At 38.7% G+C, this 21,010-nt stretch overlaps 1 protein-coding gene across 1 annotated transcript in view; it reads left to right on the top strand.

Moving 5' to 3' along the window:
* Positions 1-4,566: 4,566 nt before the first annotated feature.
* Positions 4,567-21,010, top strand: part of LOC127467527 (multidrug resistance-associated protein 1-like) — a 32,508-nt gene continuing 16,064 nt past the window's right edge. The window contains exons 1-13 of the mRNA XM_051779582.1: positions 4,567-4,880; positions 6,132-6,193; positions 8,716-8,857; positions 9,795-9,952; positions 10,983-11,160; positions 12,654-12,908; positions 14,324-14,389; positions 14,988-15,125; positions 16,943-17,089; positions 18,099-18,183; positions 18,299-18,365; positions 19,910-20,036; positions 20,607-20,783. Of these exons, the coding sequence (XP_051635542.1) occupies positions 4,818-4,880; positions 6,132-6,193; positions 8,716-8,857; positions 9,795-9,952; positions 10,983-11,160; positions 12,654-12,908; positions 14,324-14,389; positions 14,988-15,125; positions 16,943-17,089; positions 18,099-18,183; positions 18,299-18,365; positions 19,910-20,036; positions 20,607-20,783 (1,665 nt within the window). The 5' untranslated portion in view covers positions 4,567-4,817. The remainder of the gene's footprint in view (positions 4,881-6,131; positions 6,194-8,715; positions 8,858-9,794; positions 9,953-10,982; positions 11,161-12,653; positions 12,909-14,323; positions 14,390-14,987; positions 15,126-16,942; positions 17,090-18,098; positions 18,184-18,298; positions 18,366-19,909; positions 20,037-20,606; positions 20,784-21,010) is intronic.

Raw genomic sequence — 21,010 nt, 5'->3', positions numbered from 1 at the left:
AGTGAAGAAAGTAAAGCTGTTGTCAAGCTTCTGCAATTCATGACTCCTCCTATTGAATGACTTCAGTAGGTAGGGTGGTTTCCTTAGGGGTTGTGACTGATTTTTAATCTATTTCCCTCTCTGGCTATCAGCAGATTTACATGTAAGCAACCAACATTATATATTACTGACATGCATGGAATTTAGGAAATAGAGTAACCAGTGATGCATCACATTAGAGACCCACTGTGTCTCTTTTTTTAAGTGTGTCGCTGAACTGCGATTAGGGGCACTGAGATGGGCAAAAGGGACTTAGAACAAAAAGTCATTCTGGTGACAGAAGCATTTTTTCATAAGAACTTGAAAATAATTCTGAGAACTGTATCTCCTTGGATTAATTTTGCACAAAATTGTCTTCTGAGATTTTTCCACAGATTCATTCTCTAACCTAACTTCAGAGAAGGTCTGTGAAAGCCTCTCTGGAAGAGAGATGGAGTCCCACAAGTCTCACCCAGACACTGATTTTCTGTGTGTTTTGGCTGTCATTTAACTTCAATCCCTCTGTATCCCAGCAATAAAACAGATGAATAAATATTTATTTTTGTGAAGCTCATTTATTTACAAATCAATTTCCTTGGTAGATACAAGGGGCCAGACTACAGTTTTTTGAAGTTTGTGGTGAGGCAAAGAGGCAGACGAAGTCTGCGTTATTCGTATGCAAAAGCTGGATGCTCTAATTATCTGGCCCTAATTATTTCCAGTGCAGGAGAAAGGAAAACATACCATAACCATTCAAATACGGGGCAAATACATCCTAGAAATGTGGAGGTTTTTTTGCGAAGTGTCTCCTTCACAGCGCTTCTAAACATAGGGTCTGGATCCACTTCTTTTCCTTCCACAACAGTTAAGGGTGTGGGTGTGTATGTGTGTTTCATTACTTAATTTTGAGTGATCAGTCTCTCCAGCTGGCTTTATGAATCTGAGCAGCTCAGCAGAGCTGTGCTGCACAAGCCTCTGCAGTGCACAGCCTTTAGGGGGTCTCTTCAAGGGCTTTCCTGCTTTGAATGCAGCCACAAGGAGAAAAAGATGCAGCATATCTGCTGGTATGAAAATCCACTCAGCTCAACAAGTGATCTCTTATTAAAGTTTTGTTTTAATTTCTCAAATGCGTCACTTTATTTGGAGTAAAGTCCACCACTCCTGTAATTCATTTGTATTTCCTCTTTGTCTCAGATCTCTGGCACTTTGTCAAACTATTACTATAAAAGCACAGCCCTCCTGACACTATGTATCACTTAGAACAATATAGCTAGTAAGTACTCAAAATGAAAAAAGAAAATAAAAAAAAATTTAAAAAAATTAATAAAAACTTTATTTTATTACAGTCCAAGATTGCTATGACTTACAGGTAAGAGAATGGCCCCCAAAAGTTTTTGATAAAATAACAGCTAAAAACAGTACTGTGTGGTTTTCAAGATTAAGATCGAATTCTTACACAAACCTTGATATGCTGATCTGTGGTCACATGCAAATAGTATTTCCCCTTCTAATCTTCTCTCTACACCCAAGGATTTCATAGTCTTGGGAAATTCCACTCTCATTTCTCTTACGACTCAAGTCACTTCTACAGAAAAATTCTTCACTAACCACTAGCTTAGGAGAGCTGCTCCCTTTCGGGTAAGAGGAAATCATACCCATCTTTTGGAATGCCGTATGTTTAACTGTGAAAATAAGTTGTCTAAGGACTACAAACAGAAAAACTATGACGTGGTGGAAGAAATGTAAAACTCATCACTTACTCTACACTGAGGCTTGTTATTCCTGTGAATTGATAATCCCTTTCTAAATAGACTTGACAAGTTGGTAACTAATCATCCATCAGAAAATATGGGCACCAAGGCAAAAGACGCCATCTACACTTTGGAAAATAAATTATTTAATAATTATTTTTCACATTGTTGTCATCAGGAGGACTACTGAAAATGCACTCCTTTGTAAAATAACACTTAAAAATATATAATGAATGTTAAATGTGTCCATGTGCTTGAAACCTGTTTGTAACCCACTAGCATGCAGCCGTGGCTTATAAGGCAGGTGTAACTTCAGCTTTAAGGAGAGAAATCACATTCCAGTAATTTTTAATTATTGAGAAATGTACAACATCCAACACTGTACATGTGTATTTTATTAGTAACAATCATAATGCTTTACCATGCTGATGACTGAAACACTTCAGGGCTCTAAAGGTTTCGGAAGCATCTGCCACCCATCCGTACTCCAGCAGCTGCAGCACCCGCCTGCTCCCTAGGGTGGCACTGTGGGAAGCACAGTTTCCCAGCCCCGTTTTCACGTGGTTTTGTGGTTTTCTGCTAGTTCTCCACTGCTTGCTTTCAGTTTCACTTGGAGGAGAAGGAAATACCCCGTGGCACACACACTTCTTCCCAGGGCTGTGTTTCTGTGTAATTCACGCTTCCTCTGCTAGGCCTGACAACAACAACATTTTCCTCCTGTCAGCAAGAGAAACCCTGAAATGTAAAATTGAATAGAGTGCCTTAAAATGTTGAAGTCCTCCCACAGGGCTCACACCCACTCACACATCGCTCTTTTCTGACCTATTTCTATATTTGGACTATGTATGTTGTGTGCATTTGGTACCCTACGGACTATAGGAATAAGCTGGCCACCTGCTGTGTTGTTCCAAGTTCAAACCTATAAAAACACTATACCTTATTGGAACGCCTTGCTCCACATTGACTTTAAAATTGGTTAAACGAGGTTTAAAAAACTTGCAGATATGCATGCCTTTGCACTAACTATAGGCACTGAAGTTAAATATGCTTATACAATACATAGATGAAGAAATGAAAGGAATGCCATGTTTGGTTCCCTTCATCATGGCTGGGCTTCGCGAACGAAGATTTGGGAAAGGTCTCTACCCACGTTTGTCACAAGCACGCTGGTGGCTAAAAAGGCCAATATGAGACAAGCATGTCTGATTGCAAAAGGCACAGCAGAAAGACTCCTTAGGTGGTAAATTCTGCAAGGCACGATTCTTTCTGCATTGTCTTTTCTCCTCAAGGGTGATCCTGCGTGCTTTCTCAAAAGCATCAGCAGCATTATAGATGGTGTGTCTCCAGGTCTCCCGATTTGAGGCCAGAGTAGAGCAGTTATGATGATCAATATGGCCAAGGTTGAGATGTTGTTTCAGGGAGTCCTTGTATCTCCTCTTTGGGGCTCCTCTCTTGCGGCAGTCGGTGGCAAGTTCACCATAAAGCAAGATCTTAGGGAGGTGGTGGTCCTTCATCCTGGAGACGTGCCCTGCCCATCGCAGCTGTGTTCTCGGTAACATGGCCTCAATGCTTGTGACTGCTGCTTGTTCAAGAGCAGATGTATTGGTCACATAATCTGACCAGTGGATGTTTAGGATTGTACGGAGGCAGAGTTGATGGAAGCGTTCTAGGAGACGCAGGTGGTGGCGGTAGATGACCCATGATTCAGACCCATATAAAAGAGTAGACAGCACTATGGCTCTGTAAACACTGATCTTTGTACTTTTTTTCAAGTGTTTATTACACCATACTCTTTTATGAATCTTTCTGAAGGCACTATATGCCTTTGCTAACCTGTTGTCTATCTCTCTGTCAATCTGACTCATCCGAGGAGATGAGTCTACCTTTGGTTACCTTACACAAGGAATAACTGGCAGTTTAATCCTAAATCAGATTATGTCTCTGTTCTAACTTTGCCATGAAAAAATTGTCTCCTTTTTCCAACTATGCCAGTTGTAATAAAATAGATCAGTTTTATTTGCAAACATTCTGTGCTATTTTATAGTTTGTCAGTCTTTTAATTGTATTAGCCTTAATGTATTAAATTAAACTCTTCAGAACTTCCTCTTCACAGAGTTAACAACTCAAGTTTCTATTTCTCTAGATGCACCTTTTTTAGCACAACAGCACACAGTACAGAGTCCATTGAGTCAACAATTTATTTATTATCAGATGACTCAACGAATGCCTTCCAATTTATCCTCTTCCCCATATCAGAATCAAGCTGCAAATGTTAAGACTTCACAGATTCCCCCTGAATTGGCCCTTCCACATTCAAGTGAATGTGAAGTGCACCTGTTCAATGAAAGACACTCTGAAAGAATGAGAAAATGGCTAAATTGTGACAATGACATTAGTACTGAAGATAACAAAAGGAGACAAAAAGAGGATGGTCAAAACCACAAGGAGTGCTAAGCCTAGAAAAAGACACACTAATACTGGATAACTGGATTCATCCTTTTTGTTTTCTATTTTTATTTGAGGGAAATGTTCATCTTTGAAAGTTTATTCAAAAAGGAATGTTAAAGGTTCATATTGTTTTTGAAATGTGTTATGCATAGAATCATAGAATATGCTGAGTTGGAAGGGACCCATCAGGATTATTGAGTCCAGCTCCTGGCCCTGTACAGGACAACAGAATCCCACCCTGTGCCCGAGAGCGTTGTCCAAACGCTCCTTTAACTCTGCCAGGCTTGGTGCTGTGACCACTTCCCTGTTCCAGTGCTCAACCATCCTCTTGGCGCAGAACCTTTTCCTAGTATCCAGCCTAAACCTCCGCTGACACAGCTCCATACCATTCCCTCGGGTACTGTCAGAGGTCACCAGGGCCCAGTAAGGAGAGGGTTTATGCGTTCAATGATAAGACGCTTGGGCTGGAATCCCGGCGGCGGGACTGGATGATGCTGATGCTGATGCCGAGCCAGCGGCAGCCACGCCCTCCCCGCTCTCTCCTTTTCTCCTCCGGCGGGTGGGGCTGCTGCTGTCAGATCCAGGGCGGCTGTGGGAGCCATGGCAGCCTCCCGAGGGAAGCGGGGCGTCTCCTACGAGCGGCTGAGCCCCACGGGCACGGAGGTGACGGGGCTGGCGCGGGGTCCAGGCGGGGATGGGGATCCAGGCGGGAAGGGGGTTCTCGGCGCTGCGGGGGACCCCGAGCGGCCACCGCCTCCCGCTTCCAACCCGCTGGGATCTTGGGTGGGATTCCTGCCGGGGCTGTGCCCAGAAAACGCAGCTGATGCGTCCCGGGGGGTGTGTCCTTTGGATGGAGCTCTGCCGCAGATGGGAACAGGCGCAGGATTTAAGCAGGGAATGCTTGTGACCGGGGCTTGCACTGTGTAAACACTCCGTGCAAACCGAAACCAGCAGATTCGTGTTTGTCGGAGGGAGACTCGTTGTGGCGTGCTTTTTTTTTTTTTTTTTTCTCGGGTTATCGTGTAATCATTCGGCTCTTTACTGAAAGCACAAGAAGAATTTTTGTGGAAAGCGCCGGAGGAGCCCCGGGCAGCTCCCAGTTGTGTCGGTGGGCGTCCCACGGCACCTGCCCGAAAGGGCTGCACCTGCGTCCTTGGTCAGGAATTGTTTAAGGGGGTAATTGCCGAGGGACAGAATTTACTGCCTGGGTGTGCTGGAGTCATTCCTGGGTGTGGATAAACATTACTCAGGAAATACGGGAGAGTTCGTATTTGCTTGCCTTTGTTACACTTAATCTCCAGCTCACTATGAAATTGGCAGCAGTGCACAAGACTCATACTCTTCTCGTTTATGGGTACGTTAGCAGTGAGTCATCTCTTAGGGTCTGAAAGGAGCCTGCTGTCCTTTAGGTTTTAGCAGTTGATAGCTATTAATAGCTATGTTTTCAAATGGGGGAAAAAAAAACCCACAGGATTTTAACCATCAAGATTTAGGGAAGGTTTGCTTGTTTCACACGTGGGATGGAACAACGTGTCAGGTTGGAAGAGACCCATAAGGATCATCAAGTTGGAAGGGACCCATAAGGATCATCAAGTCCAGCTCCTGTGCTTTACTGTTAGTGTGATGTTACTCTAGGATATGTATGAGATCAAGCTAAAGTGGTGGCTAATATCCTCTTACAGCCAGTTAATTTGTGTTAATTCGTGAGACTGTAGATGTCTTCATACCTTGTGTTAGAGTGTATTGGTGCAAGAAGGGGACAGGCAAAAAAAGTGTATGTACAGGCCTTATTATAGGTTGGAATTAAATATCTTCTGAAAACTACGTGTTTAGTAAAGACTTAAAAAAACCCAACTTTTTCTTCATTCTTTCAAGCATCATTGATACTTTTTCCCATGTTCTTTTTTTAAACAGAAATACAACACTGAAGAGAATGCTTTTTTCTTCAGTAAATTAACATATTCCTGGTTTGACAGGTGAGAATTTAATAAACTGCTTGTTGCTGTTCATTGATGCTCAGACAATTGAAGACTGTGCCCTTACTTTCCACAATATCATTCTGTCTTGAGCCCGAGATTGCTGTTAGATTTTTGTGCAAAAATCAAAGTTGACAACATGTAGAGGTTGTATTCAAATCTATATTGTTTATACATAGTAACAGTCATTTTATACATTATCTAATGGCATTATTTAAAACATATTTTGAAAACTAAGCGCATTGTTCTTGTCACAACAGATAATACTTTTAGACAATGGGATATAAATGGCCAGATTAAGCTATCCTTCTTTATTTGTTATCCTTTTTTATTTATTACCTGTCTGTGTAAAGTATGGCAGTATACAAATAAGATTTCCTTTTATACTCCATGTGGTGATACAACTATCTAGATCTCCAGAAACAAATATTCAGTAGTGCACGTAAGGTGTTTTCCAAGTAGCCAGTTTCATGCTCATTTTCCTCCCTCTTTTATGGCAGGTTGTAAGTTATAACTGTAGCTCACCTGCTCACATAGAATAGGAAGTCTCTCTGCTTCTTGGGAAATTTTCTACCAAAAAATAGGAACTGAAAGCTCAACTCTATCAAATCACGCAGCTTCCTGTCACTTAATATTTTGAGTGTTATTTCAAACAATTTCGTGTGTTATGTTTTGTGACTGTTACTAATTTTTAACATTTTTTTTCTTGGAAAATGACTTGAGTCAGACATACACACTTCAAAAATCTAAAAGTGGGAAAAAACATATTTCTTGCTTTATTCAACATTCATAATTTTAAGGAAAAACTGAAAATTATATTTGCTGTTAATAAGATGAGACAAAACATCAGATTGTTTCAAGGATTCAGAGTATTCACTTGAACTCTGGCCTTGTGGAAGTTATAGCAGTTCACCTTTGTTTTTCACCAATTCTTACATACTACACCATAAATACAAATTTTCAGTTTTTCTAAGAAGTTGTGCAGCTTACTGAGTGCTTCTATATGACATTTATGTGTTCTTTATATTACAGTGTTTGCCCAAATTTTCAAGCTAGGCTGTCCTTTGTATATTTTAACCAATTTCACAATGTTTAAGAAAGGAAGAGAAGGAAAAAAAATACTAAAAAAGGATTTTAGTTATTTAGCTATAAAGTATCTAGTTGCAGTTAAATTCATATTGTGAACATTAGATATGTTCCCTCTTGAATAGGATAAATTATGGCTCATATGTTCTCACCTTAAGTGCTTGCAATCAAAATGAGGAAGTCTCAGATTTATTGTTGCATAATAAACCTGTGATCCTATATTATGTTTCTTTAGAAATCAGGCAATCTGAAGGTTATGGTTTAGTAGGTCTGTTTATCCTCTGGCAGTAACGAGTTTTAGAATTGAGATGCATTATGCAGAATTCTTGAACAACAGTTCCCACTCGAGTACCAATTAGTCTGCTTCCCTCACCTGTCTCAAAAGCTGGTTCTTTTAGTGGGAGACTGTGTTAATTTTTGCCTTAATTTATCATGCTTAAGGCAAATTCACTTTGTATTAAGGTTACATCTTCAGTAGATGTTTGCGTGGCCCCTGGGGTTAGTGAGGTCCACCCCCACCACAATTTCTCAACCTCCAAAAAAGCATTTCTGAGTCTTGTTTTGTGTCCTGTGGTAAGCACAGTAGCCCACACAGTAGCCCCAAGGCCAGCACTGGCACGGAGGGGCACAGGAATGATGCACACTGGGAGGGCACACATGAGGAGATGGACACTGCTTGTGTTGCAGCCTTCAGAGAGGGAGATCCTCACCAGCTGGAAAGCATGAGAGCTGCCACTGACATTCTTAAGACAACTTTTAGTTTTTGTTGACACTTAAGTGATTAAGAGCACTTTGTTAAAATAAAATTTCAGCAGCTGAAGGTCTGCTGTAAGGAAACTTCCATTGTACTTGTGCTGAAACTCAGTAGTTTAATGTTGTTATCTTGCTTAAAGAGGAGTCACAGCAAGAGTCACCATCCCTGGAGGTATTCAAAAGATGTGTAGACGTGGCACTTAGAGATATCCTTTAATGGTAGACTTGGTGCTGTTAGGTTGACTGTGAAGATCATCTTAGGGTTTTTTCCAACCTAAAGGATCCTGGAATTCAGTGATGACTCACTCCTGTGATAGAAATGGCATTTCATTCCAGATCAGAATAGTAGGTGGAGAATGATACTACACATGTCTGCTTATGAAGTAGTATATTTTTCTGTAAAGAAATACAGGATCAGAAATGTAGACAGATTCTGAGGTACAAAGGTTCAGATGTGACAATCTGCTTGGGTTCTCCTTAGTTCAGATGAATTTCAGTGTATTGAAGGTAACTGTAAATATGTTCCACTATTTAGCCTGTGGCTATTATAGGATTACATATAGTATTTTAATTATAGAGTTTATTTATATACACAAAATTATATAATTATCTTTTTGAATTATTAGTTCTGCTTGTTTTGTCTGTTGTATTTCAAGCTATATAAATTAATTGCTTTCTTTCAGAGTGATATCTACAGGCTACAAGAAGCCATTGGAAAGGGAGGACCTGTTTGAAGTCAATGAAAGTGATTCCCCATACAGTGTGTGTCCTAAGTTTGAAAAGCAATGGAGAAAAGAAATCCAGAAGTCTACCACAGGATTAATGGTACCTATAATTCTGACAATAGGCAGTATCTTTTTCCAAAGTTAAGGAGTCTGGAAGCTGGAGAAGATTTCAAAAATCTTGTTTATTGAACAGCCTACATTTTGTAGGGCACAGAGGCCCCTCGGTGTTGGGATCAATGATCTCTAGTGTGGCTGTAGAATTTTCAAACCTACCTCAGAATGATATCCTGTTACATTTCAACATTTCAAGTGATGAGGAATCTACTGTGACTGGAATGTACAGTGACTTTTATTTGTTGATGAATTCCTGTATTACCAAACTGTCCAACTCCTTTCTCTCTGAACTTCTCTGTTTCCCTATGTCTTATCTTTGCATCTGTATTTCAGATAGCAGAAGAGTCTATGAGCAGCTTGTTTATTTCTAGACACTGGCTTACAGAACACACAAACCAGGCTTCAGTTTTCTTTAATTTCAACAATATTGAGTTTTACAGATATTTACATTATTATGTAAATCCTTGACAGTTTCAGTCACAGTTACTATTTTGTTGTTGTAGTTCCAAGGCAGTTCCAGTGTAGTTCCAAACTCTGTAATGTTAGGAAGTTTATCCATGATGAGGACCTCACCTGTAAGTCCAGTAAGAGTGTGGCTTTTGCTTTTTTACTGATGAGTCCTGCAGAGTCTCATCTTACTGCATCTCAGTGTTTTCTTAGCTATTTGTGCATTTGCCCTTCTTTCCACTGATGATATAAATCCCCAAACCCTTTCTACTGGAGCATTCAAAAGTATTTGCCAATAAGGATAATTTTAAATTCAGAAACTGTTTTTATTATCTGAGTAATCTGAAAAAAACCCCTGTTATCATTATTATGGTGTTAGATGGACACTTTAATATTACGTATTTTATATTGTAATGTGAGTGAAGTTCAAAAATATTTTTTGTCTTAATTCTATATATGTTTTTGTAATCTTGCAGGCTTCTTACATCCAAAGAATGCTATTGAAGAAAACAAGTTTCCATAAACCGTCTTTGATTTTGCCATTATGGCAAACATTTAAATATTTATTCATTAATGCTGCACTTCTGAAAGTTGCAGCTGACGTTCTGGCTTTTATGAGTCCACAAATAATGAAGTGAGTTTTTCATGTGTTTTACTTTATTTTCAAAGAGCAACAGTAATAATAAAGTTAAAGGGTTACCAGTATCAAAACCAAACTAAGCAACAGCTTAGATGTGTAAAGATTTTATCTTCCCCCTCCATAATTACCTAAAAATGATTTAACGGGGGAAAGGTCAAAACCATCAGAAATTTTATAGCTGAAGAAGAGACAAAACCAACAGAAGTTCCACAATATTGTATGTAAGTAGTTTGTATGCATAAATAAAAAATCAAGGGACTACAAGTATACCAAACCTTCCTGCTTTCTTGTCATTGTTTTTCCACCTCTACTTTTAAAAAAACCTCAAATATATAAATATATAGAGAGCTTCAGCATTTAATGAAAACTGCAATTATTCTACTATCATATTGTTTGTACCATGAAGTTCCAGTGAGATTGGTACCAAGTGGTTTTTAGAAATTGTGCTTACCACAGAGGTGTTAAGAATTGATCAAACACTTGGATGTTTATAAAGAAAAGACTTAATGAACGGAATTATCATTAACCTTCAAACTATACCCTGAATCGGTGTAATCGTGGACAAAATGGTTGACTATAAAATCTGTTTGAAGATATCATGGTCGATGGTTATTTAAAATAATCTTTTAGTAACACAAAAATCAGAATTTTCCTCTAGAGTTTTTTTCTATCTCACTTTCATGTTTGGTAGTCGCAACCTTTCCAAGTACAAATATCTAATTATTTTTTTCTTTTTTTTCCTTTTATGAAATTATTTTCTTTTATTCTTTGTTTATACTCCATTTTCGGAGAAGTTAGCAATAGCACATGTCTAGATTTATATTTGAGAATTGCTTCTAAGCTAACAAATTGAAAAACACAGATAAAACCTACCATTCTTATCATATTTTGTTGTGACCTTCCACCATATCTGAACCCAAAATAGCCTCAATTAAACAAGTTGCCAGTATCTCAGTTTACTCTTTTTACTGTTGGTTGTTGACTTAATGGGCAGAATTTAAAATTCATTTTCTTTCATTTTCAGAGCAATGATAATGGCCAGTGAAAGTCAGCCTAGCTCGTGTTGGAGGGGTTGTGGCTATGCTGTTGCCCTGTTTTTTGTAGTTCTCTCTCAAACTCTTCTCCGTCAGTTGTACCAACGTAACAACATACTTACTGCAGTCAAAGTCAAGACTGCAGTTGTTGGCCTGATATACAAAAAGGTAATCGTGTGTTCTTCTACCTCTCTTTCAAAACAAAACCTAAAACATACCCATAGTATTCAAAGACAGTGTGCTTACCAGCCGATCAAAACACAGGATGCGATACACTTGGTGACAGGATAACAGACTGAGGTTATTTTTTGATGGTTGTTTATTTATAAGAATTTGGAATTTCAGCAGCATTTCTGTTGTAAGACTCTGATCCTGAAATTACATACTTTTTGTCAGCCACGTGTACAGACATGATATTGGAGATAGATGTAGAAACTGCATTCTGTTTTGGTTAAGAGTTAATTTCCCAAATTTACTGAATGACATGAGCAAACTGTTTAGGTTGGATGTCTGGGAAAAAGTAAAGGTATAAATGATCATGGTTGTTGCTATATAGTAGCAGTGAATATGAGAAGGTGAACTTTGCCACTCTGTCTCCTTTCGAGGTTACAATTTCCCCTGATTTTAGTGAAATTGCTTTTGAGTTGAATACCCAGTAGTTTCGTTGGTTTTCAGATGTTTCCACCACTGTGGAAATCTATCTGTAGCTTAATCCACTGAGCATTAGCTGATTTAATAAGATACAGAGCGTTACCTACAAGAGATGCAAATGCAGATGCAAAAAGACGTTGTCTGATCTGCTAAACTTAAAAACATTTGTTGTCCTGTTATTACGAAGGATTTGAGATAAGGCTGGTTTCTCAGGGCTGCACCTTTAGTTTGTTTTGTTATAAACATGGTATGTGGGTATTTTTACTGCAGTATTTAACTATTAAGCATAAGTTAAGGAAGGAAATAACCAAAATCTGAACTAAATTACTGTCTTCGTTAATTTAAAATACAGTCTCTTTTTGAAGAATCAAACTGATTTTTTGACGTGGACTTCTCAGGTATTTTCTGAACCAGTACACAGAATTTTACTGGTGACTTGCAAATGAGTTCAATAAAGGAGTTAATTCTCTCAAGTCACATGTCAAGGTGTGTCAGTGCATCAGGCAGGAGAATAGAGACTTCAGCTGGAGTAGACATATCTTCTGGGAAGTTTTCTCACAGAGTAGAGATACAGCCTCTTCCTCTCTCTGAGTAGAGTTGATTAGTGAATGTCAGGTCAGGGCTGTATTTGACACATGGGGTGGATGGTGGAGTGAGCTGCTGCAGCACTGTCTTGTTGCATGCAGGAGTTGGAGGTGAGACAGTGGAAAAATGTGAGGCATTAACAGGGAGTGAGAGCATGTGTGTGTGAGTTTATCTGGGTGTCAGTCCCGAGACACAGGGGACTTGTGGTATCTGCCTGCCACGCTGGAATGATACCTGTTCTTGCTGTGAAGCCTGTTGATGCTGGTGCCTGCACTGGGAGATTCTAAGCCAGGCCAAAGCTGAGGCTTTCTGAGCCCTCTTTTGGCCATGGTGCTATAAAGAGTTGCAAGTCTGTTTCACCAAGTTCAGCTTTGCTCCAGTTATTGTCCTCTTAGCAATGTGACCTCTGTATTTTCCGGTTGCAGGCCTTAACTTTAGCAAATTCCTCACGACAAAACTATACAACTGGGCAAATTGTTAACCTGATGTCAGCAGATGCTCACCAGCTCCTGGAGATGGCTGTCACCATGAACCAGTTGTGGTCAGTACCTTTTCAGATCATCGTGGCTGTCGTCTTCCTCTGGAAGGAACTTGGCCCCTCAGTCCTGGCAGGTGTTGCACTGCTGCTTTTGGTTATACCTGTAAATGTGCACATTGCAGCCAAAGTAAGAAGGCTGAAGGTGAGATATTTGAATAATCACCATAATTAAGTTGTCATAAAACAGTATTAGAATAGTATTGGTACGTCTAAGCTGACCTGCAGACAAATAAACTGTGCCAAGCTGCAGCTCCTTTTCAGTGAGGGGGGCGAAGTGTAGCTGCAGAAGCCAAACCATATGTTTGATAGCTAAATTGGTGTGTAGGTTGGATACCTAAATTTTCATTATTCTGAAACAACACTTTTGTATTACAAAAAATCACTGTATGACTCAATGTAGGAGACAGCTATGGGTTTTTTTTTAAATATTACATGAGCTAATTCCATTCAGTAAGGGATTTTGTAGGATTATGGCCCTCTTCAACTTTTATTATTCAGACTAAGCTGCTCAGTAAAAATTTAGCATGTTCTCCTGAGGTTATGGGAATTCCCCTGGAGGTACTGTGTGTGTTCTGACTTCTTTTATGCTTGTCTGATGCTACAGATCTCTTGGCACTGTATTACCTGTTACTATTACAATTTGTGTGAGCTCCACTGGAATAAATACTACAACCTTAAGTTTTGCATTGCTTTCAAGGCACTTAGTTGTCTTATTCTGCCTCTGATGGTGTAACATGCAATGAAGACTGTCCCCATTAATTCTTTTTTAAGGCTGTGACAGTTTAGAGACATTGAAAAAAAAAAAAACCCTCTCACCTCTTTTGCAGGTGAGGTGCAGCAGCTGCACATATACTTAGATCCCTACTGTGACATGAGAGAGAGAGGAAATACAAAGGACAATAAAATCATTCTGTCTCAAAGTTTTCAACTTGTTATTATGTATGAATAGGACTCCAAACAGTAAAGAGGCTGTTAATGAGTATTTTTGAAATGTCAGGTGCAGAAGAGCCTGAGTGTAGCATAAGAATGAGAAGGATTTATGGGGTTTTGTTTCTTTTAATAACAATGTATTAATCAGTAACAGAGGAAATTTTCTTCCTAATTCATGTATATATACATATATATGTATGCAGTGTTTTATATTCATATGGTGTTACATAGATATTCATGTGTGTGTGTGTATTTAGTGTTACACTATATTACTGTTGAGTCTGTATTTACCTGCTTAGCAATTTTGAAGATTAAAAAATATTACCATTCATGAACACCCTGGGAACTGCAAGCCTATTAAGATTTTAATTCAATGGAAAGAAAAACAAACTGGAAAAGAATTGAAATGTGCACTTAAGCTATTTTAGGGTAAAATAGTTATTTTAATGTATTTAACCCCATCTAATTTTTTTTTACCATATCTATCTGAAACTGGTATAACTGCAGCGCTGATGTGTTTTTCAGCAAGGTAAAAATAGCATAAAAGTGTCTTCAGTGTACTGCATATTTTACTTTCCAAATGCATTTGTTTTTTCAAAAATGAAAACATTGCTGTCTTTTAACCAGAAAAGCCAAATGAAGTATTCAGATCAACAAGTCAAGCTGCTAACTGAAATATTACATGGAATAAAGGTAATGACACAACTAATAAGGGGTTTGTTTTTTTTTTAGTTAGGTTGTAAAGGTAGTAACTTGTTTTAAAAACTTAGGTTTTATGAGTAATGTTTCAGCTAACAATGGTAAAAGGTTAAAGAGAAAATGTTTTAACATAATGTGCTTAAAGGGTTTTTGGAAAATATTTACTGGTTTAATTTGATTTGAAAAACTCACTATCCATAATGCATTCATTTTAGTACCATATTTTTAATGAAAAAAATATGTTAATAGATGTCTTAAAATACTTAGCAGAGTGGGATTGTAGCATAGAAGAAAAGCACTTTTAAAAGTTGTTCTATTTTTGTTATTTATCCTGTTTTGAAACCAGCTCATCCTTTATGATTCATAAGGGACACTTTGAAATCTGAAGAATTAAGAGTGACTAAAGTATATTTCCCATAGGAACAACCTAATTTAAAATTATGTCTGGTCCTGATTTTCTTTGTAAAACATTCACATTTTTCTAGTTTGTCATTGCTGAATATTTGAAAATGACACTTGGAGATTAGGTTAATTTTTGAAGCCTGGTCGCTGCTTTTTTGTTTTATTAAAGTATGTCTGTTTGATTGTCTAGATCTTGAAACTTTATGCATGGGAACCTGCCTATCAAAGGAAGATCTTGAACATTAGAGAATGTGAAATGGATGTTCTGAAGTCATCTGGATATCTGACAGCTTACTCCATGCTGACCTTGACATGTATTCCTTTTATGGTTGGTTTTATAAAAATATTAATTCGTGCAGGACTGTTTCTCAAGTTCCCTGTTGCTTTAGTAGCTGACTGACCCACAAATGTTGCCTCCCAATACCTCAAAACATTAAATTTTCAACACAATATAATTGATTCCCAGGTTATGATAGTATGTATATGACCAGAGAAGGAGAGAGATTATGAATTGACCAAGGTTTTAAAGATCTCCATTAGTAAGTCAGAAACCAAATCCAAATCTTCTGAATCTCTTGTCGCTGTTTTAATTATACTGTTTCTGTTGCATAGAACTCAACGCTCTATGAGTTTTAAGGGAATATATTTTCTGTATTTTTTAGCTATCCCCTCTCAAACACTAAAACTCTTAATACATGAAAAAGAAAAAAAAAACAAAAAACCACAAAAATATGAACCAAATTCATCCTAGCCTTGTTTCAGTGGAATTCTATCAGGAGTGCAATCAGATCTTTGGATCCCTCTGTTAAACTCTGTTGGAAAGTAAATGGAGACTTCAAGGCCTTGGGATGACTGATTAAGGGATCAGGAGCACAGTGTTCTCCTCTGTCCTTCCCGTTGCAGGGAATGATAAGGGAAGAAGCAGGATGAGCAAGCTCCAAGCCTAGTGTCACCAGCAGAATTTTGGATTTTTGAATTGTGGTTTGATCTATACAACAACAGGCCTACTGGCAACAGATGAGGTGCACGTGTCTCAAAGCAGGGAAGGATCTTTGTACAGGAGCTAGAGGGGATCACTGAGAGGGCTTTAAACTAGATTTGAAAGGGAAAAGGGATAAAACCAGGCTCACTAGATAATCTCCACGGGAATGCTGTGGGTAACAGTGTCAAAGGCTTTGCTGAAAGAAGGAATTCCTAAAGGTGCAGGAACAGGACATCCTCATGTACTGAAAGATGATCTGTAGAGAGGAGGCTGACCTGGCTGAACAGAGAGCTTTGGAAGAAGGCTCAGGCAACTTAGGAGGACTGGAAGGATGTCATGAGGTTGTGCAGGGAGAAAATAAGAAGGCCCAAGACCCGGCTAGAACTTATCTGTCTACTGCTGTAAAAGACAATAAAAAGTGTTTCTATAAATAGATCAACAACAAAAGGAGGGCTATAGAGAATCTCCACCCTTTGTTGGATGGGAAAGAAACTTAGTGACAAAGACTGAGGAAAGGCTTAGGTACATTTACCGTCTTCTTCTCCTCAGTCTTCAATAGTGTAAGACCAGTTGTACTTCAGGTACCCAGGCCCCTGAGCTGGGATACAGGGACAGGGAGCAGAATGAAGCCCCCATAATCCAAGGGGAAATGGTCAGTAACCTGCTACATCACTTAGACACTCCCAGGTCTGTGGGGCTGGATGGGATCCACCCAAGGGTACTGAGGGCTCTTGGAAGTGCTCAAATATGACACCCATTTACAAGAACGGTCGGAAGAAGGGTCTGGGGAGCTACAGACCAGTCAGCCTGACCTTGGTGCTGGGGTAGGTCATGGAGTTGATCATCTTGAGTGCAGGGCAACCAGGGGATTAGGCCAAGCCAGGACGGCACCCTGAGATGGGAAAGTTGTTTCATGTAGTTTAATGTGTCTGATTGGGTCAAACACAGTAGCCATGTTTTTAGTTCACTAAAATTGTAGTATTTCTGCACTCAGAATTGCAGCTATGCATTAACTTCTGTGTGCAGCAGTTACAGAGTCCGTGTTTATACACGAGCAGAAATGGGATCTTCTAAATGAAAACAAAACCAGTATCTGTGTATACATTTTAGTTGTAATGTGATTTTGCTTCTTAATATATCGTTTTCATATTTTTATTGAAAAGGTCTTACTGGCTACATTTGGAGCCTACTTTCATCTGGACAAAGAGAATGTTTTAACAGCAGCTAAAGTGTTTACATCTATTTCTTTATTCAACATTTTGCGACACCCTTTGTTTGAGTTACCCTCTGTGATCTCTGCTGTGGCCCAGGTAAGTGCTATAAAAGGCTAATTTTATATTCTCTCATTCTTTTAAGTACGATGAAAATTGGGTAGCACACCTAATCGTGACCGAGCTTTCTGTTTCTTGCTTTCCTTCCTTCAGTGGACTAGACTCAACTTCTGCTCCTACTCTCTCAACTTCTCTTCCTCATAGAAGATAAAATGTGAACAATTTGAGCTGCACTTGGTTAAATCACTGAGCCACTGTTGTATATTGGAGCCCTTGGTACCAAGTAGGGGAGACCCATTGTGGACTCTACTATTCTGGTTTTGTGAAGTCACCACTGAAGAAAGTGGAGAAAAAAGGAGTAGAGCTGCTGAGGATCCCATATCAGCAACCTTCAGGCCTAATGGTACACCAGTAGTGTTGCCACCTGAGTTGGGAACTTCTAGCTTTTAATACTCTGTTATTTATTATGGGTGTATCTCATGAGCTGCTCATGAATGTACTAGGTCACAGCTTGTACACAACTCCGCCTTTTTAAGGGAGGGGACCACTGGGAGCAGTTACTCATCCTGATTTGATTTCATTTATGATTAGCCTTTTACTTTCCCAGTTGGTTAACTTCTAGTAGCTTAAAAATAAGCACAAGCCTAAGTTAATGTCACTTTGTCACAGCAGTGATGGACATCTCATGATGCACTCACAGTAAAATGTCTTTCTTCATTCTATGGAGAGACTTACTGTGCACTGTTTCTTAACAGAAAAAAAAAAAAGAAAAAAGCTAAACCACAGGTTTATGCAAACAAACTAATTGAGTCAGAGGAACTGGACATTCAAGGATTAAATGTATCTTCAAACACTGCCTTATTGATCACTTTAGATTCTTTAGTACTTTAAGGAAAATGTTTTTGAAATACCTAAACACCTTTTTTGTCTGTCATTAAATAAGATGAGGAGTCTGTCTTTCCATATTATCTAGAACTTTTAAAATATTATTTAAAAATATAGGGATCACAGACACATTATAAATATTGTATATATTTTCATTTTGTAGACCAGAGTTTCTCTGAGCCGTTTGGAGGATTATCTGTTTGCTGAGGATCTTAACCCCGAGGATGTCAGTACAAACTACAGTGGAAGTAAGCAGTAGTTATTAATTTTCAATTGGTCATGATTTTATGTGGAAGATTATTAAGAAACTCAACTGAGGGGATGGATTAGCAAGTCTTTGCTCTATTTTCTTTGCTGCAACAGATCATGCTGTTGGTTTTATTGGTGCTTCTTTCCGCTGGGAGAAAAATGGCCTGCCAATCTTGAAAAAGTAAGGTATTTTTTACTTATTTTTACGATCTCCTTTGGCAGAATGTGATGTCTGTAGAGATTTTGGTCAGGTTAAATGTATTCTGATTCAGATTAATTCATGATGTTACGTACCAAAAAGAACATAAATTATTGTTTTCAGAGTTTCCCACATGATCAGTGTGCTCTGGAAAGTCAGATCTGACCTAGTCTCCCTGATGCTCCCAGAGGAACCTCATGAAAGTGCATGTTCCCCAACACTGAACTGTATAACTTTTATGGGAAGCCCTCCCCTCCCCTTTCTTCCTTCTCCTCAGTTTCCACAAGGGAGATTTAATGGCAATCAGTTTTTTAACTGCAACAGATCTTTAGCTGTACCAATTTTCCCTGATTTGCATTTTGGGGAGTATTCATTACCTGGGAAGATGCCCTTTTGTTGGTGTAGCATTTTGTGTTGCCTACAAGTAAGCTAAGGTAGTTTATGCATCCTTGCATTGAATAATGATCTGAAAATTGGGCTGTGGCTTCCTTTGGAAAAAATAAACAAGCAAAAAGTTTGCTTTTCTCAGACTGGTCCCTCTTGCCTGAAAACACCCCTCATTTTTTTTGTCATTTCTTAACAAGGTATTTCTTAGGTGTAAATTCAGCTACGCCTAATGAACACATTGGAGGGTTAGTAAGGACATGGCATAACCAAACCCTGGGGTGGAATGGATAACCTATTTGATAAATACAGCTGTTTAATGTTACTAAAAGTTGATAAGTACAGCTGTTAAATGTTACTAAGGAGCTGAAGAGGTTAAAACCCACACAGTCCAACCGTCTCACCACACTGTCTGCCCTGTTGCTCTCAGGGTTGGGGCATTGAGTGTCCCCATCTCAGCCACCAAAGCCTTCAATATAGTGTCCAGTCATGAGCTGCCTTCAGCATCATATACAGACTTCATTAAAGTCTGGGTGTCTGGGTACAGTCTTTCTCTACCTCATTTGTGTTTCCAGCTGTAGTCTGAAGGGACTATGCTTACTGTAGCATAAGGCCTTCAAATCAGAGCATACTTGGATCCAAATGGAGAGTATGGAGTACAGGTACTGCATCTTGTATGGTAAAGTTTATGTTTTTTTGACAGTAAAATACACTGATTCTGAAGGGCAGCTTTTATTCACCCAAACAGCTGAGTTTTTTCCCTGAGAGGGTTCACATACTGGCTACAGTAGATTCTCCATGAGAGGTCCAGCAGTTGATGGTCAGCGTAAGGTGGAATGTGAACCACAGACCTGAGAAGAATACAGTATGACCACTTACTGTTTAGTGATCCACTTACTCCCATTTGATTTAATTGTGACCAGATGAAAGCACAACCTCTAACTTGAGGCAAATAAATTTATCCCTAAAGTCATCAGTACAGTTCTTGAAACAGTACATAGTAAAAAGATGTGCAAACTGAAGTACTAATTTCTCATAGTTCTAAGGGTAATACAGTCTTTCTTTCTTACAATGACTCCAACCCATCCATGATGGAGTATTTACAGAGAGCATAACTAATTTTTCTTCCTCAATATTTCCAGCTTGAGTGTCAAGATTCCTGAAGGCTCTTTAGTTGCTATTGTGGGACAGGTTGGATCTGGGAAGTCATCTTTTCTTTCTGCTGTTCTTGGAGAAATGGAGAAACTTGAAGGAACAGTTCAGAGAAGAGTAAGATTGTCTGTCTGTGTCCCCCTACCCTGCACACTCCTCAATACCTATATTAAGCAGAACTGATTAATAGATTTTCAGAGGGCATGTAGCTTAATATAAAAAAATATTTCAGAGCATTTCCAGTTATGGTTCCTATGCCTTAATCTTAAATTTTAATGCTGACGTGTTCCACAGCATGTTGTATAAAAATACAAACAATCTAACTGTATTTTGATTTCTACTCAATACAGACGTATTTTGCTGCATATAAATATTACAATGGATGCCTGTTTGTCACTCTGATCTTTCCCTGGAACACTTTACTCCACATATGTCCCAGCTCTGTCTGTTTTATTTGAAGTCATATGGGTTTTTATAATAATGATAGGCGAGCTGTCATACAGTAATATTCAACAGATTGCTTTTATTACCTGACTTAATAAAAATTTTAACAGTTTAATAATGCTCAAGTTTTGGAAGGAATTTCTGATTACTTTGAGGCAAAGCTAGAATTTCAAATTTATTTTTAAATGCTATTTTGTATGTTCACACAGCTCAAATAAAAAAATTGTTTCCAATTCTTTTTAGGGTTCAGTGGCTTATGTTTCTCAGCAAGCTTGGATTCAAAATGACAGTTTACAGGAAAATATTCTCTTTGGTGAAGATCTAAACAGGCCATACTACAACCTTGTTTTAGAGTCTTGTGCTTTACTGCCAGATTTGGAACAGTTACCGGATGGAGACCAAACAGAGATTGGAGAAAGGGTGAGAATTTGAGGTGTCAGAAATAATGCAGTAAGAGAAATTATGGCTTTATGGTTTTTATATATTATCTGTTGGATAATTAACAGTAATGACTAATCAGTACTCAACCAAGTACATCTAGCCCATCTCCTTACTTAGCTAACTTACTTTGAACTTCTGTTGAAGCTCTGAACTCTTATTAATTTTTAAAATGGCTCTTTTCTATACAGATGTTTGTGTCAACCCTG

This window comes from Manacus candei, unplaced genomic scaffold (genome assembly GCF_025592945.1).
Source record: "Manacus candei isolate 608988 ecotype Guabito, Panama unplaced genomic scaffold, ASM2559294v1 h1tg000014l, whole genome shotgun sequence".
In the NCBI taxonomy this organism is placed as follows: Eukaryota; Metazoa; Chordata; class Aves; order Passeriformes; family Pipridae; genus Manacus; species Manacus candei.
This window is presented reverse-complemented; position numbering and strand designations above follow the sequence as displayed.